The sequence below is a fragment of the Aedes aegypti genome, chromosome 2, assembly GCF_002204515.2.
Source record: "Aedes aegypti strain LVP_AGWG chromosome 2, AaegL5.0 Primary Assembly, whole genome shotgun sequence".
Classification (NCBI taxonomy): Eukaryota; Metazoa; Arthropoda; class Insecta; order Diptera; family Culicidae; genus Aedes; species Aedes aegypti.
In genome coordinates, this window is record NC_035108.1 from 20910701 (window position 1) to 20929108 (window position 18408).

Here is an 18408-nt window from a genome sequence, read left to right on the forward strand (position 1 = left end):
CCAACGAATTCTCTAGCAATTGATGATAGACGGCGGCATAGAATTTGGGAGAGATAGGCGGCGCTCAAAATTGTGATCGCACGATAATTGGCGCAATCCAACTTGTCGCCCTTTTTGTAGATGGGACACACGACACCTTCCATCCACTCCTCCGGCAATACTTCCTCCTCCCAAATCTTGGAAATAAAGTAAACGGTAACAAGGTGTAGGTCAAATTCGTTCCGTTCGAGTGTACTGTCACGTGTTATCGTTTGCATTTGGACAGAATCCGGACAAACTTTCTTCGTGAAATCTCATATCTATTATTTATTAATTCTATCTATATTTATTATTTATTTATTCTATTATAATCTATTATTAATCTACCAATACAGCGTTCCACATGTTTTTTTTTTTTCAATTTATCTCTCCTTCTTTCTCCTTATCTCTTATTCTGAATGAATTCATGTGAGACCTCGCACAACGTTTCTATTCTATTCTTCTTCAATAAACCTGTAGTTTTTTTTCAAGAACTCTACCGTGGATATGTCTAGATATATTTTTCGAGTTCCTGAGAGGATACTGAAACAATGAAACAATTATTGTGAAACGATCTCTGCCGTAGTGGGAAGGAGCATTGATCGGACCAGCTAGCAACTTAAACGCCACGAATTCTCATGAACATAACGTGCAAGCTTTATTGAACCTGATTCGGTCCATCTACATAATCACTGTCCTAGCTAACTATTGTCCAATATCTCCATTTTCTTCTCGCATTCTTGTGCAATTTCCTCACTCACGGTTCTTCTGGGTGCACCCGGGCCTCCGAACTACCTTCTTGCTGCTGGGCATCCCCTGGTCGACGACTCGTGGCTGTACAAGTCGTCCACCGTGCCGGTTCACACACACACATCGACTGCCGGTTGTTGATCTCCCACCGCTCCAGCTGGTTCTGCTCGTGTTGGACTCACCACCACTCACGAATCACGGCTACGAGGGGTTGTTGCCCTGTGACCGGCCTCTGCTCCTCGCCGCTCTCGTGCGGCACTTGTCCAGCAACTGCAAGTCTTCCAAACGAAGCGACGAAGCAAGCTGTAAATACCAAAACAAAAAAGCCCTAGGGAAACCAATCCCTTAGCATTTTCTTCTCCAATTGTAAGTCGGACACCTACTTCTCTTCTGGAAGGCTTTTGTAGGGTTCTGGATGTCTAGCGACCGCCTCTCAGAGACGCAACAGGATCTCTCGTGACATATGAATGTCTGCGCTGGTATCCTGTACGGTTTGCGGTCGAACTATGGAAGTCTTCTCTTCCGCTCCTTAATCGGATTCAGAATCGCTTGGTGTGGATCTTATAGAGTGATGCGGCAGTAGCGTGTTGGAGGGCGTAATTCGTGCCCTGCCCAAATTTCACACGTGGGAAGATTTTCGACACCAATCTAGGTGTGATTTCACACCACTTTATGCGTGCAGCTTTCCAATGTCCATGCAGAGCGTTCCGTCCGTAATGAATCCGCAGCGATGTTCTGCCACCAATCAACTTTTGCTGGCTACTTGCCATCTTGCTGTCGAGTCCGCGAGCGTCATGTGTGTGTGATTTACCGGAAGGACAGTCAGTGATTTTCATTCACTTTCGAGTGACAGCTGATCTTTTTTCGTCGAGTTTTTCGTTCACTTGCCAAGGTTGGCATATTTGGCTTCGTATGAACGGAAAAATGTTTTTGCGGTTCTTGTTCTGAGCTTGCATATTTCGATAAACTAATCAAATAACATACTAATTTAACTTACGTAACACAACTCATGAAACAATTCTCCGCACTTGAGATTTCTCTAAATAGTTTTTCTAGTTCAGAAGGGACTGTGTTTTAAATTGCGGGATTCTCGAGAAATTCAGAAAAACGATGAACGTCATCAAGGTGTTTCAGGATAATTAAAGAATATTTCAGCTTTTTTCCATGAAAGTCTTGTAATTTGTAGGAGTTTCAATTCTACATTTCAAAACAATTCGCGGGATATCGAAAAAATCTTAAGATTTTTTAAATTGTCCAGAGTGTGAATTGTTTCAAATATATAGAAAAAAATATGAATTTAGAAATGTGATGGTTTGGAAAGAAGCTCGTAAAGTACCGCTTGGAACTTATTTCTCCGTGAATTTAGTGAAACACCAATTACACAGTTACCAAATTGCAAATAATTCAGAACACAGAGTATATACAATACAATACATTTGTTTCATTTTTGCAGCGCTCCGCGGAGGACGTTTCCAACTTCGACGAGGAGTTCACATCGGAGAGGGCCGCCCTAACGCCACCGAAGGACCCGCGTGTTCTGACCGAGAGCGAACAGACTTACTTCAAGGACTTCACCTACATGGCCGACTGGTGTTGACAGTAGTGGTAGTGAGACGTAGGGTTAGAAGAAAAGTGATCCCAGAGACGCAGGACAGGCACTCACTGCTGGTTGGGTTCAACGATGCAACAAAATGGTTTCCCACAAGTTCCCCCTCAAAACCTCAGATATCTCCAAAACTATAGCTACCTAATGTCGTCTATTGGTTATTGCTGTTCGTGTACCACTATACTGCAACTATGAACATGATCATCAACCTTATACGTATACATATAGGAACGTGCTGTTGTACCACTACTACTATCTTCTACTGCAGCTTAGGAAAGATACGTTTCGTTCGTTGTTCTATTTGTTAATTTTTACGTGAGCAGCTACTATTACGACACGCTTCGATGCATATCACACTCATTATTCCTTTATCCGTAGCAGAACAGAAAAGAAAAAAGCATGCATAAGAATGCGTTAAAACTATGTATGCAACCCCTTGTTAATATATTACCATTAGGCAACAAAGTGGACACACAAACAAGTTATATACAAAGAAAGGAAACACTAGGAAAAATAAAAAAAAGCATTGTTGAGCAAAAAAAAGGAATAAACGCGTTTGGCGCATGTGTTTGAAATGTCTTCCAAAGGACACACCCATACACAAAAATCAGGAACTGTGACGGCTTCTCAGCTTGTTTTTAGACGAATTTAAGCTTAACCGTTGTAGAGCATGCACTTTCCATCACTCACTCACTCACACATAGACAGACGCGGAAAAACAACCGAAAAGGAATATTTGTCAGGTGCCTTTCTTGAATTGTTGTATTGGAAATTGTTCCACAAGCGCGATCAATTTGCAAACATTGGTGTGAGACTTACTTTCAAGCCGAATTGTGTATACTTTTGCGTTAGTTTTTATGTTTGTATGAATTGGGACTCTCCCCCCTAGCAGGACTTTGTATAGACAAACACTCATACACAAGTACATGGATAGATAGCTGTAGAGTGACTTGAGCCGGATGGATGATCGATCATCGTGTTAGAAAAAAAAAAAACGTTGTTTTAAACATGCCTTTATTTATGAATAAACCCCACTTGACTTAGAATTTTGTACTACCATTATTCTTTTATGCAGAAACACAAACTCATACACTCACCTCAAGCTAACCGAATCAATCACTTTACTGGCGCGCAGAAAATGTATCATTTGAGTTGAGCTGAATAAAGAACGCAAAGCATTATCATCTTAACACAGTTGCAGATAAAAAAGCGATAACAATTCAGTATAAGCAGCTGAGTGCTGCCGCTGTTGAAGTGAAGAAAAGTAAAACGTTGTTTATTATTTTTATTTTAGTATCATTAGTTATGTTACGCTAGTTTACACACATCAACAATTAACATACACACATGTGATTATAACTTTTATCAAGAAAAAAAAAGAAGAAAACATAATAATAATATACATTACGAAACAGGAACGGAAATATTGATGATTGTAGGCGAGAAGAAAATTGTACTAATAGTCGTTTATTGATAAAAAGAAAAGCAATTTATGCATTTTTGAGAAGGTTAACAAATGAAATGAAAAATACATTACAAGCGTTGTTTCGCGTTTTATTTATCAACAAAATAGACAACCCTGAGAGTCTGCCCGGATGAGGGCCGTAACGTGGGTAGATCACCTTGGAATGGTGCGTTACGGCGTGAGATCTACTTCATCAAACCTTAGCCTTGATGTCTGAAAAGCGATGCGGAATTATTCTAGTTAAATTTCGATGTATGTTGATTTGTTATACTGCATTACACGCTGGAGAGCTTCGATTCAACTTGAATTTTCACAACACAAAAAATGCTTGAATCGCCTTCAATAGCGTTTTTGTTTTTTTTTCGCACCATTTTTCACGAATTCTCAAAAATACTTTTCTATATGCTGACGATTTTGATCATATGTCATCCGGTTTTGGAAATGTTCCGATTTTCATTGCGGAACTGCAACCCCCTATTATAATTTTGACTATTGCTGGGTTCTTAGTGACATGCATTGAAAAGCTTCTCTAAAAAACGTGCAAACCGGTTGAGATGTCTTCAAGAAATTACAAGATATTGTTTTTTGAAATATTTAAGATCTCTTAAAACCGACTTCGGGAAACAATCTGTGGAGGCTAATGGAGCCTGAAAATTAAATATTCGCTTGTCAAGTTACCGTGAAAGATGCGGTTTGGTTTTCCATTTAAAAAAGTTTGATTGAGATTTAAAATTGACCACCTGTTCAAAATAAAATAAAACATATTTTTTAGAGATTTTTTTCAGATTATTTCCTTAAATAATTCATAAGAAGGTACAACCCGTTTTTCTCTATGGAAACTCCTCTTAAAATGTCCCTCCGAAAACTTGTTCATAGAAACCACTTAGGACACGTTTAAGAACTTGGGTTAATTTATTTATAGATAAATCAAAAAAGTCTGAGGGCCTTAATTTATAAGTCGATTCGATCAAAAACGACTCGACTGGAGTCACTGTCGACATAAAATCTCGCTCGACTTGGCTCTGTCACTCGAGTTTATCGACAGTTGTCACTCTATGTGACTCTATGGTGACATCTGAAATATGCAAGCTTACTTTGATCGACAATGACTACAGACGAGTCACGTGAATTCGCTCGAATTACAAAATACAGTCGACTCTCCACAATTCGATGTTCTATAACTCGATATACTCTATAAGTCGATGGATTTTTCGGTCCCTTCAAATTTCCATACATCGTGCTCTCCATAAGTCGATATTTCTATAACTCGATATCTCCACTAGTCAATGTCACGTGAGAGGGAAATTTCTCTCCATAAGTCGATATCTATTTTAAAATCTTTTTTATTTGGGGAAACGTGGTCTAATTCTTGTTTAGAGATGAAAAAATACTTGCAAGTTATAATACAAGTTGAAAAATATGAAAATAAAAAAAATTGTCAGCCAAAATAATGTGATTTTTTTGAGCATTTCGAAAATAGTTTTCAAATAATAGTTTGTAGAGTACAATCAACAAAATAATATTACTTTCTTACAGAGGTGAACATTTACGTATTAGAAAAACAGAAATTTGTTCCTTCGATTTTGTGATTTTTTGTTTCGGTACATTCTATAACTCGATAATTCTATAAGTCGATGGTCCCTTGAATATCGAGTTATGGAGAGTCGACTGTAGACCCCTAAGTGAACTAGTGGGTCCTTCCTTAGCCCATGAAATCAAATTAAATACTATTTTCTTTGTATTTTACGTCCTCACTGGGACAGAGCCTGCTAGTGAGACAGCGTAGTGTTCTTATGAGCACTTTTCACAGTTATTAACTCAGAGCTTTCTTTGCCAAAGTTGTCATTTTCAAATTCGTATATCGTGTGGCAGGTACGATGATACTCTATGCCCAGGGAAGTCAAGGAAATTTCCATCACGAAAAGTTCCTGGACCGACCGGGAAACGAACCCAGACACCTTCAGCATGGTTTTGCTTTGTAGCCGCGGACTCTAACCACTCGGCTAAGGAAGGCCCCTTAGTTAAGAGTAGTTTTCTCAAAATTTTTGTTCATTTTACTGAAAAAAATATTTTGGTTTGACTATAACTTCATGAATACTCAAAGGATTCCAAATCTTTCTACATGTTTTTGATGCTAATTTAGTTGGTTTCAAACATTGTTTACAACACATTTTACCTAAAAAATGGGTTTGACTTAGTTATTCATCAAACACTATCCAAAACATGATTTGTTAATGAAAAAATAAAATTTATTTGTATTATTTAGGTATTTTTTGCCGGAAATAAAAAAGCAATCTTGTTATGAATACGAGTTTAATAGTGCGTATATTTTTCAACATATTTAAAAAGATTTTTGTTACAAAATTTAAAAAATGTTAAGTGGATGAGAAAACCGAATTTAGTACTATACCATTTAATTCCACTAGAGTTTGTATCCTTTGGCAGATACGCGTATTTTGACCTCAACTGTAAAGCCGTCTTCAGTGTCGTGTACTTACCTTTTCAGAATTAAATTACAAAGTCTCAAGGTTACTTACTTTTGTCTTTGAACAACCCTCTGAAACTCTATGTAAAATGACTGCAATGTACTAATTCTCTTACAGACAAAACTTCAAGTTATTTGTTGTTCGTCATCCAAATTTCAGATAATTCGGACTGCCAGAAGCTGAGATACAGCACCCCAAACTTGGGCATTTTGTATGGAAAAACAGCCTTTGATTACTAACTTATGTCACTGACTGTACATTCAACTAAGACTAGTTTTTATTTTAGAAAAAAAAAATGATGCTCTAGAAAGTTTTTCCAAATGGATTTTTGAAGAGAAAGATGCCAAACGTTTTGAAATTGGTTGTAAAATACTGCTTCACTGAAGGTCATATTTTATAACTTGAAAGTTTACCTTCAAGTCACTTGCTCCACCTCGAAATGGTAATATTTTTGGCTCAAATTTTGAGGTTTCTCGTCTTATGTGATCTGAATTCAGAAGGGCACACGATTTTTTGTTTGTTTTGAGAGCTTTTGAAAAATAAGATCCTAATGGGCAGTGTAGTATCATTTTTTTTTAATACACCCCCTACCCCTCCCTCCTTCAAAAAGTCGAAAATATTGAGGGGAGAAAAAAGCTCCATACTTTTCGTAACCTCTGTTAGGTATTTGAAGTTTTTAAAGTTTATAAACAGGTTAAATGACGATCCTGAGAAAGATTGAAAAATGTGCATAGTTAGTGCAACGTTAAAAATAAAAAAAATAAAAACAATTTTTCTTCTTTCATTTGTTTGTTCCTTATTTATAAACCTCCCCTCTCGAACCATTCAAGTGGTCTCGGACTTAAGGCTAAGTAGCCCGTCATTCGTTTTGGAAACAATGATGACTTTTCAGCTTGCATTTCAAAGTGATAAAACTCAGTCTTGATAGTTTATATTGACTTGAAAAAAGTATCACTGTATGCACTAACATGCATAAAGTATGCTGATACTTTTTCAGCTGTGTCAGTGCAAAACCAACTGATTTTCTTTGATTCTAAATCGTGAGATGAATTATTAACAATCATCCACGACGCGTACAAATAGCAATGACGGCCTACTTTGCCTTAAAAAGAAATTAATATCTGTATCAATCTTTATGCAAATAAAATTCTCGATAAAAAAAGATTAGATTCTACAAGCAAATCATTTGTATGAAATTTTTCAAAATCATTTTACAGTTTTGCACTTTAGCTCAAAATTTCCCATGTGCTTTCAAATATTCTAGGGGGATTTCCATAACCTGTTACACAAGGGTTTTTAATATTGAACAGATAAAACATAGCCTAATTAATTTGAATTTAGACCTGAATCACGTGATATTTTCGGACAATTTATTTTAAGGATTTACAATCAGAATTTTGTAAGCTTTTTAAAACAATGTCAGAGGTATTGAAGCAAACAAATATGGTGTTTCGAACTGAATCCTTGAAGGATTCTGGAGTAGTTTCGGTGAGTTAGGTAGGTAGTTAAAATTTGTACCCGTGAGTTTCTGTCAGAATTATGAATAGATACTGACTATAGATAAATCTGTGGATTCTATAAATTTCGATCAGTAACCAACAATTTACCTAATTTTAGGATGTTGTTAGCATTCCAATAATATTTTGCGAGGATTACAACATAAATTTTATAAAAATAAAAAAGTCCTGTCAATATCTTAACAAAAGAATCCAGTGTGGATCCTGATGAGAACACGATAATAGTTTGGAATGCTCATATAACAATGAATAACTTTTTATTGTTCATATTTCAAGTGAAAATTCTATTTCTATTGGTTATCTCTTCAATCTGGGACGCTTGTTGATCCGGGACAGATTACTTCAATCCGGGACGTCTGGTCACTTTATGTTGATGGGGAAGTAAATTCGTTGGTCCCGAGATGAACTAGCCCAAGGTTAAAAATCTCGTTAATAAAGATGAAAGTCCAAAATTTGAAAGAATGTTTCAATCATTTTGAGTACATCAATGCGTTTGCATCCGTGGGGCAAGATGAGCACCCTGCTCAAAATAAAGAAACGTGTGGAATTATAAAACTATTTGATTGGAAGTAGTAAAATTCATCTTTTTTATGTGGGACTTCCTTCAGGGCTTGTACATAGATATTTTCTGTAGCTAATGGATGACACCTCCGGCAATTGTAAAAGTAAAATTTCTTTGTAAAAGTAAGTTTTCTCATAGTCAATCCCATATAAGCTTTGATCTGCTGGCGCTAAATTATAGTTTTACCAATCAAGCTGATATTATGCACAGTTAGTATGGGATTCGAAAAATTGCCTGGAGCGAGAATTTTTGCATAATTAGTCGAAATACTATGAATCAAATCCTTGGAGTCATTGTAAACAATTCTCAAAAATCACTGGAATATCTCAAAAATCCTGCGAAAAATATGTTCTATAATTTAAATTAAATTATAGAACGCATTTCATCAAGAATCTCTAGAGAATAATGCGTCAATTCCCGAGGAACAAATCCAGTTTTGAAATGGTTTCTGAGATAGTTACAAAATTTGATTTTGTGCTGAAAAAGGGTTGGAGGAATTTCTGAAGAAGTACAGTGAGAGGCAAAATAAAGTGCCCACCTTACCAGTTTTCGAATTTCTCTCATTGATTTGGTTCAAATTAAAGTTAACACACCTAAATCTTTTGTGATATTTTATTTTTGATGTTCTTTTAAAGTTGCACTTACGAAATTTTGATTAAAAAAAGAATTTTACTTAAAGAAAAAGAAAATCAATTTGTATTGAAAAAAAAGTAGTGACAAAAATAAGTGCCCACTTCCTTCTTGGCCCCAGAAAAGATGATTTAAGAAAAATAAAAAGCAATTTAATAGTTAATGTGTCCTCCTTTGGCCTTAAGGACTTGCTGGAGGCTCTTCGGCATGCTTTTCACCAGGTTTTGTAGGTGTTGTGGATCTAGTTCTTCCCAGGCGCGCTCCAAGGCTTCAAAATAATTATTTTTGTTGGTAACACCAGTTTTTTCAACCCTAGCATCGAGAATCGCCCACAAATTCTCGATGGGGTTGAGGTCTGGGCTTTGTGGAGGCCATTCCAGCGGTTTAATCCGACAAGACCGGAAGAAAGACTTGGTCTTCTTTCCAGTATGCTTCGGGTCGTTGTTCTAGAGAAATATGAATTTCTCTTCAAGGCCCGTCTGGATCAGCGAAACCTCCAGATTTTCCAGCAAGATGTTAATGTAGGAATCTGCCGTCATTATTCCGTCGATTTTCACGACGCTTCCTACTCCACTCCATGAAAAACACCCCCAGACCATCACATTTCATCACATCACACTTCCATGCGTCACCGTTCCTTGGATGTGGCGCTCCTGAAGCTCGAGCTGTCTAACCGAGAGCGGCGGGCTCGTGTGTGATGCAGAGCACCACATCCAAGGAACGGTGAAGCATGGAGGAGGAAATGTGATGGTCTGGGGGTGTTTTTCATGGAGTGGAGTAGAAAACCTCGTGAAAATCGACGGAATAATGATGGCAGATTCCTACATTAACATCTTGCTGGAAAATCTGGAGGTTTCGCTGATCCAGACGGGCCTTGAAGAGAAATTCATATTTCTCTAGAACAACGACCCGAAGCATACTGGAAAGAAGACCAAGTCTTTTTTCCGGTCTTGTCGGATTAAACCGCTGGAATGGCCTCCACAAAGCCCAGACCTCAACCCCATCGAGAATTTGTGGGCGATTCTCGATGCCAGGGTTGAAAAAACTGGTGTTACCAACAAAAATAATTATTTTGAAGCCTTGGAGCGCGCCTGGGAAGAACTAGATCCACAACACCTACAAAACCTGGTGAAAAGCATGCCGAAGAGCCTCCAGCAAGTCCTTAAGGCCAAAGGAGGACACATTAACTATTAAATTGCTTTTTATTTTTCTTAAATCATCTTTTCTGGGGCCAAGAAGGAAGTGGGCACTTATTTTTGTCACTACTTTTTTTTCAATACAAATTGATTTTCTTTTTCTTTAAGTAAAATTCTTTTTTTTATCAAAATTTCGTAAGTGCAACTTTGAAAGAACATCAAAAATAAAATATCACAAAAGATTTAGGTGTGTTAACTTTAATTTGAACCAAATCAATGAGAGAAATTCGAAAACTGGTAAGGTGGGCACTTTATTTTGCCTCTCACTGTACGTCGGTAAGATCGTCATCAATCAATTCAGCGCTTCTTCCACTGGGTAATACAGTCAGCTCTCCCTAACTCGATATTGAAGGGACCATCGAGTTAGGGAGGTATCGAGTTACAGAACACAAATTTAGTGCAACTGCGAGACCATAGAGTTAGCCATGAAAACCAACTTTTACTATGGTTCTCTAACTCGATACACCGGGGATTCGCTGGTTGGAACACGACTGCCTTCCATCTAGCGAATCCGACCCGTTAGTAGGAAAGACTGACAGCTGGTGAAAATGCTCCACACGAACGCATCTGGACAGCAAATCGCCACAAAACGCACATATACATACGCATTTGTTCTATATATGCAGACATCAAAGCGACGATACTCAGACGTCAAAGTCAGTTTGACATTTTCTGTTGACATTTGAGTGCTTTTAGTTGGAATATTTTCCAACCAGCGAACATCCAACCATCGAGTCATTCCATGTAGCGGAACCCCAACGAGCGAATCCCCACTGTATCGAGAATATCGAGTAAGGGAGAGTTAACTGTAGTCATACCTGAATCCGTTTCCCATAATTTTGTTCACTGTATTAGAAATTAAGTAATTGTAATTGTAATTGTAATTTATTGGCAATACGATAACATGTTAGTATTTACACTTTAAATCATGTCAAGGAACAAATTATTTCAAGGAAAATACACAAGGAAAGACAGTTAGCAAGATAAGTTAACTATTGGTGCTAATTGTGATTGGCTAGTTGCCTCTGTTCAGTGCTGCTTTAAGAGAAATTAATGTGGGTTGTTGCCTGACGGAGAGTGGTAGCGAGTTCCAGGTTGACGCGCCATACACCAAAACACTTTTACGAACACTGGTTGTATGGTGTGGGAGAATGAATGATCTAGCTCGCTCGTTCCGACCAATCGGTGTATGTTGAGTGATGTACTCTGGATGGTTACCATGATATGCTCCATGCATGGAATGACAGATACGCCGACGATAGTACTCAGGAAGATCGCATCCAACTATTGTGTGTCGTACCATTCCCGTTGTGTCACGTCTTCGAAGTCCGTAAACAAATCTCACAGACGATTTGAAGCAGCGGTTGAGTTGTTCTTTTTGCGCCGCTGAAAGCCCAGGATAAAAAGCAACGTCACCGTAGGAAAAGAACGGCATCAGCACTGCTCGAGTCAGCTTCATGCGAGTTTGAAGAGGTAGCACTCCCTGGAACCGTCGAAATGTACGAAGGGTACAGTAAACTTTCCTGGTAGGGGAAATCAGGGTAAAACCGACACTGTGGGTAAGCTCGACACCCTTTGATTTTTCATGTTTTGAGCAGATTTTCTTGTAGTTTCCACTACGCTATATTTTAACTTGTGAAATGTTGTGTTTCAAATGACATTACAACTAACGCTACCAATAAACTACCAAAATAAACAATAAATCATATTGGATAACATAGAAGCAACAGCAGTTGCAATATTTCGCTATTTTTCTTTAACAATTCCGCATGTGAATTTTTTAAAATATCATTATTTGTTCTACGTCTACATCATCATTTACTATTATTACGTTGATACAACATGAAGGAGAAATTAATTTTTGGTTTTTCAACAGCTGAAAACGCTATTGAAAAATAAATGTTTACTCGGGGTAAGATCGACACTTTCATTTGGGGTAAAATCGACACCTTTCTTTGCTTCATAATCTAACTTCAGAGTATCTTTCTATTCCAAAGACTATCTCTGCAGTTTATTTGAGTCTTAATTTTCGAATCCCAGTGAAGTTCACGGATGGCAAACTTGTTAACATGTGAAATATGACACTATATAACTTGCCACAAGCTATCATTAAGTATTTAAAAAAAATATTTCTATGTTATCACGTTTGAACTTATTTGATAAAGCTTGAAGAAATTTTTCTCATTTAAAAGAATTTGAATTATTTTCACATAGAATTTGAAATATTTTCACATAAATTAATCTTATTGTTTATTTACAACCCATGGAGTTCGACAGTTTTTATAATCTGAAAATAATAACACTTTTCTGTTTTGTTCAAATAAAACAGTGTTTATTTTCATAATCATTCGCTACATCTTCATCTTCATAAGCATTCCATGAACACAAATTAAAAATATCCATGTGTATTCACCCCAACTTTATAATCTTAGCATGGGACATTTGCATTTTTCACATATATTTAGTGGAACTTTGGCCTCTCCTCAATAATTTACGTAATATGTTAATAATCCTTTAAAAGAAGGGTTCATAAATATCGAAAGTCATGTTTAAAGCATTCTTTTAAATATGCAATGTGATGGTGATGTTCACAACGTATAAATTCTACTCAAAGTGGATGTGTCGGTTTTACCCCAACAGGGTGTCGGTCTTACCCGCACTCTCAATTGGCTCACCTAAAAATAATTAAATTTCAATTTGATTTAAATCACTATATAACCTTAATATATCATCCAGCGATCGCAAGGATTGATAGATTTATAACCAATTTGTGATTCTACAACAATTTTAGGTTCGTTTAACAAACGAAAGTACACAAATTTTATCAATACGCTTAGGGTGTCGGTTTTACCCCGAATTCCCCTAATGTCGTTAACATGGTTGCTCCATTTCAAGTTGGAATCCATCGTAAGTCCAAGATTCGTTATCTCACTGGATAGTTCGATGATTTCTCCACAGAAACGGATATTGTCTTGCGGATTTATCGTACCCTCTTTACAGAAGACTATTGCCTTCGTCTTCTTGGGATTCGGAAACAGCCTGTTTGCTAAAGCCCAACGTTCAATCGCGGAGAGATCTTCGTTAATCAGCTGGACGAGTCTGTCGATTTCGTTTATTGGGCCAGACACGTAGATCTGCAGGTCATCTGCGTACAGATGGTATTCACATTTTACGACGTTTGGCAGGCTGTTGATGTACAGAGCAAACAGTAATGCGCTGAGGCACGATCCTTGTGGTGTCCCTTCATTCAGCATACGAGGTTCCGAAGAGATGCTTCCCAAAACGACACGTTGGCTTCTCTGCTCGAGATACGATGAAAGAAGTTTACAAGCGGAGTCCGAGAATCGAAATTCGCTTTTTAATTTTTCTTTCAACAGGTCATGTTTGACACAGTTGAAGGCCAATGAAAAATCAATTAGGACCATCAGCGTACATCTGTTGTTGTCGAAATTACCCAGAATGTCATGGGTGACTTTCACCAACGCCGTCGTCGTACTGTGCGCTCTACGGTACCCAGATTGGTGTTTGGCAAGAAGAGCAGGATTGGCGTCCTGAAGATGTTCGGTGATTTGAGAGAGAAGAATCTTCTCGAACACCTTCGATACTGCAGGCAGAACGCTGATCGGCCTGAAATCTTTTGACGAACCTGGCGTGGATGTTTTCGGTAGAGGTGTCACCAGAGCTTGCTTCCAAAGTGAGGGAAATGATTGAGCATTGATAATTGCATTAAATAAATGCATCAGGAGTGGCAGAATGAATGGGCAAAGCATTTTAATGAACGAGATAGGAATCTCATCAATTCCTTTCGCGTTGGTGTTAATTTCGTTTATTCTCCTGCAAACTTCTTCAACGTTGGTAGGCCTGAACCGGAAACGTTCCTCAGATTCGTCCAGAACGGGTTCGATGATCGGTGCTCTATCCAAAGGTCTATGTTGAAGTGCTAAGTGTCCTTCAGCAAAAAAAAGATTTAGCTGTTCAGCATTGAAATCTTCATTGGCAAGGTTGGATTTTGAATTATTGTGAATGCCTTCTCTTTTCAAATTGCTCCACAGTTGTTTGGCTGGAAGATCACTGCTGAACTGTAACTCAGCGTAGCGCTTTTTTGCAGTATTGATCAAGTTGTTGGCTCTACTCTTCTTCGAAGTGTAGTCTTGCCATTCGGCATTCCCTCTGACACGATTGGGATTCCGCACGTACAATGCATAAGCAAGATCGCGCAGAGCAATGGCACGCTTGATTTCATTACTAATCCATGGCGTACGCTTGTCGCGGACGCAGATTGTTCTTTCGGGGGCGTGTTGATTCATCAATGAATGAAGCTCGGTATTTAGAAGTTGTGCCGGTCTTCTTCTTGGTAGATGTTGAGTAAGTCAATCGCTTGGAAGTCCGCTTGTAGACGTAGAAGGTCAATTCCACGGAGGTTTCGCACTTTGATGAGTTGGGGTGGTGCTTCTGATACTCGTACATCGGCGATCAAATATACTGCTTCATGGTCCGAAATGGTGTTTGCGTTGATAGATTTGGATTTCCTAATTAGCTGTGGCTTGTCGGTAACCATTAGATCGATCGTGGTTGAGCTATGTTCCGTTATCCTTGTAGCTGAAGTTGGCAGAACAGTAAGGTTGAATGCAGTGTGTATTTGATGTAAAGCAAGTACATTTGCGGAAGGCTGTCTTGTGTCTACATTTATGTTGTAGTCGCCAACGAGGAAAATTCGATCAAAGTGGTGGTCGAGAAGATCTAGTTGAAGCTTTTCGTACTGCTGTGCAAACAGAATATTGCTACCGGAAGGGTTGTACAAAATTACGATGCATGTGTTCAGCTCTCCAATTCTAGCTTGAATGGCTAAAAATTCGAGTCGTTGATTGATAGGCGTTGCCAGATCAAGAGAAGACTTCAGGATGGGCACTGCTTTGATCCCTTTTTTCACGTAAACTCCAACACCTCCGCAGGTTCTGGTACCTCTACCACGTCCGGATGATAAGGAGTGCTTGATAAAGTTGTACCCAGGAATCCGAACAGGTCCGACTGGCGATGATTGGCTGAGTTTGGTTTCGGTGACACCAAAAAAGTGATAATTGTTGTTGTCGAGCATTAGTTTGACACCATCGATATGCCGTTCGAGGCTACGAACGTTGAGGTGTCCTATACGAAGAAGCTTAGGGTTTGTCGTCATATAAAGTTGAGGAATGGGGTTGTCGTCTAGGTAGTGCTGGTGCGAAGATTATGCATGTGAGGAATTCCCCGACTCTGCGTCGAAGAACATGGATGAATCGTCACTTGCATGAACAGGACCGGTGAGCTCCAGGAGTTCAGAAATGTTGTTGACAAGAGTGTAGTCTTGCTGGCCGTGAAGAAGAACCGAAACTGTGTCATTCCGAATGAATATCGATTTGATGATCTTCCTTTGTTTCAACCTTAGAGATAGGTTGCGCAATCGGAATGTGTGAAGTGACAAAACCTCATTCATTGTAAACCGATATTCCAGCGGCAAGCTGTTATCAAGGACACACAGTTTTGCATCCTTGTGTTTCTTGTAGTATACTCGAAGTATGGCGTTCCTAGCTTCTGGGCTGTCCAGCACGATGATGATAGCAGTGGCATTAAATACCTTCCAACCTGACCTACACGATGCCCATCGTCAAAGTAGGCTGACAATGGAAACTGGAAAAAGGACTCATACTGCCCATAACTGCATATTTGTAACATTCGACAAAAGTGCTTAGTAAATGGAGTACCAAGTGTGAACTACTCGTCAGTATGGGAAGGCTTCAAAATTTTAATAAACTACCGAGAACTCAACAATGCTTATACGATGCTGAAATTTTGCACAGCTCATCTCACATATTGGGTGAATAGTCAGAAAATGATTCTGATAGAAATTTCTTTGCCACTACATTACGGGGCCCATGTATAATCTCAATGTGACTGTTATGCGGTTATATTGAGCAATGTGACAAAACAACTTGGCATTTTTTCGAACTTTCTAGAACAACCTCACAGATTGTATTAAGTTAGTCGAAAATATTGATGATTTGATGATGTTCCACGGTATTAACTCGAAATCGTCAAAAATGTCGAATGTGAATAATATGCAGTTATGGGCAGCATACTCTTGTGTGGATCGCAGAAGCCTACGGCGATGCCAACTACGATGCAAGATCGAAAGGATCGTTCTCATTATTTCTACATTAGGAATATCAAGATCAATAGGTAGGGTTCACAAAGATCTCATTTTATTACAAACGTTTCTCGGTAAATAGTAGGTATTTGATTAAAATTTTATATTTTTTCAACTTGTACAAAAAGACATTTCAATTACACAGTGTTCAGTTGGTTCAGCCATTTTGAAAGGGGAACTCATTACAAATTAGGATCTAATTGTGCTGATCCCTCTTTTGCCCGTAGAATGTTGCGCTCGAAGAATCCATGGAACAAATGCAGATACATTTCTACAAAATTAGACATACGAATTGCCATCTGCAAGCCCGAAGCGGTGGCTCCCCGGTAGACACTATGAAAGCAAAGATACAATTATGTTTAGCCTAAACAACAATTTAGAAACCTAAATAAATTACCTCAATGATTTAGATTCTGCTTCGTCCGATCGATGAAGACAAAAATAATAGCTCTTGTGGTCCAGGATGTTCCTTTTATACTACAAATAAATCGATATGGGTAGCTATATAACCGAATAATTGTGAATGCTACCCATTATTGTCCCATAGGTAATTAAAATAGAAAAGAGCGGCTCTACAGCAAGCTGTACGTCAAAATTTCCACCCGTTACAACCGTTACATTGTACAGCACATATTTACATTGCTGTTATAGAGCTTAGTGACATTTGAACACACGTATACGGAGAGAACGAAGTACTCAAATTCGAGTTCTTTCTACCCAACTTGGCACTTTCGTGAGTTACCCCAAATTTGAGTAAATAGCCTAGTACTCAAATTTGGGTTATCGTACAAAATTATCTCAGTGGGTGATTTTTACCTAATGTCACCTCGGATGTTAAAACTCAAAAATAGGTATTTTTAATCGGATCAAAATGCAACCTAAAACATTAGTCAGAAATGCAATATGAACAAGCTGTGTTTTTGTGATCATTGAAAATAAACTGAACTCAACTTCAATGATACAATCATTTCTTTGATTCATCATTTCGTTTATTTCAACCAACGGCGTGGGTGGCAGGAACAATTCGGACCGGGAGAGAATACTTGCAGCAACTACCTTGATGGTTGCACAGGATAACTGGAATGGCAGGAACAGCGAGCAGTGGGCAGGCAACAAATGACACATATTGGGTACAGCTACCATCAGCTTTTCACTTTCAGAAATTGTTCGTCGGTAACAGTTCCGGGAATCGTGAACGGTTGCTGGCGGGAACGGCCATCAGCAGTTCGAATAGAGTGGTAGTCATCGAGAGCAGGGCACTAAGTTTATCGGAATCAGACACTTTTCGACTTCGGTAATCGTACACCAAAACTAATTTAACGATATCAGATTCTGAATTCCTGAAAATAAGAAAGGGACCATTTTATATTATACTTTTCTGCATACTGATCTGCTCGGTAGGGAATAGATCAAACATAATATTACTTACCTTCAGTAAATCCGGATTCCGGAATATTGGCTGGCCAGTTTAACAAATAGTAGCGAAGCTTTAACAAAAGTTTACTAAATAAAACTTCATCAACAAATAATTGATTTTTCAGAAAAATATAAACACAATAACTAATCTTGACGATTACCGACGACTAGTCTGGAATGACGTTTCAATATGGCTGTCACATTTTTTCATCCAAAATTGAGTTAAAACTACTCAACGGGTAGTACGCAGCTCAAATACCACATGTTGAGTTGTTTTTACTCAACTTTTTGTTTTTTAAGTGTTTGGAAATAAATGATCGATTAACATATTTATGTGTCTAGTTATTTAGACTGCGTTTTTATGACAATAAAATACGTTAAGGGACAATTCGAGCGATTTCGTAACTAGTTTAGCACATAAAGTACGCAAGTTCAAATACTATAATTGTATGTTAAAAGCGCAATAATTTGAATAAGTATTTTTTTACTCAAGTTTGGGTATTCGTCGAATTACTCAAAAGTTGGGTTTAATGTACGTATTAGACAGAATGCAAATCACCCATTTCTTGAGTTCGACCGTC

At 38.2% G+C, this 18408-nt stretch overlaps 1 protein-coding gene and 1 long non-coding RNA gene across 13 annotated transcripts in view; one reads left to right on the plus strand and one right to left on the minus strand.

The window, feature by feature from the left end:
- LOC5571296 (serine/threonine-protein kinase N) overlaps positions 1 to 3918 on the plus strand; it is a 370020-nt gene extending 366102 nt beyond the window's left edge. For all 12 annotated transcript variants that reach the window (XM_021840137.1, XM_021840142.1, XM_021840131.1 and 9 more), the window contains one exon: positions 2222 to 3918. In XM_021840137.1, coding sequence (XP_021695829.1) covers positions 2222 to 2365 — 144 coding nt within the window. In that variant the 3' untranslated portion in view covers positions 2366 to 3918. The remainder of the gene's footprint in view (positions 1 to 2221) is intronic.
- Positions 3919 to 16444: 12526 nt separating this feature from the next.
- On the minus strand, positions 16445 to 17946 carry LOC110675371. The gene is made up of 3 exons (XR_002499420.1): positions 17841 to 17946; positions 16809 to 17751; positions 16445 to 16744 (listed from the first exon to the last, which is right to left on the minus strand). It is a non-coding gene; the product is annotated as an uncharacterized LOC110675371 (long non-coding RNA).
- Positions 17947 to 18408: the final 462 nt, after the last annotated feature.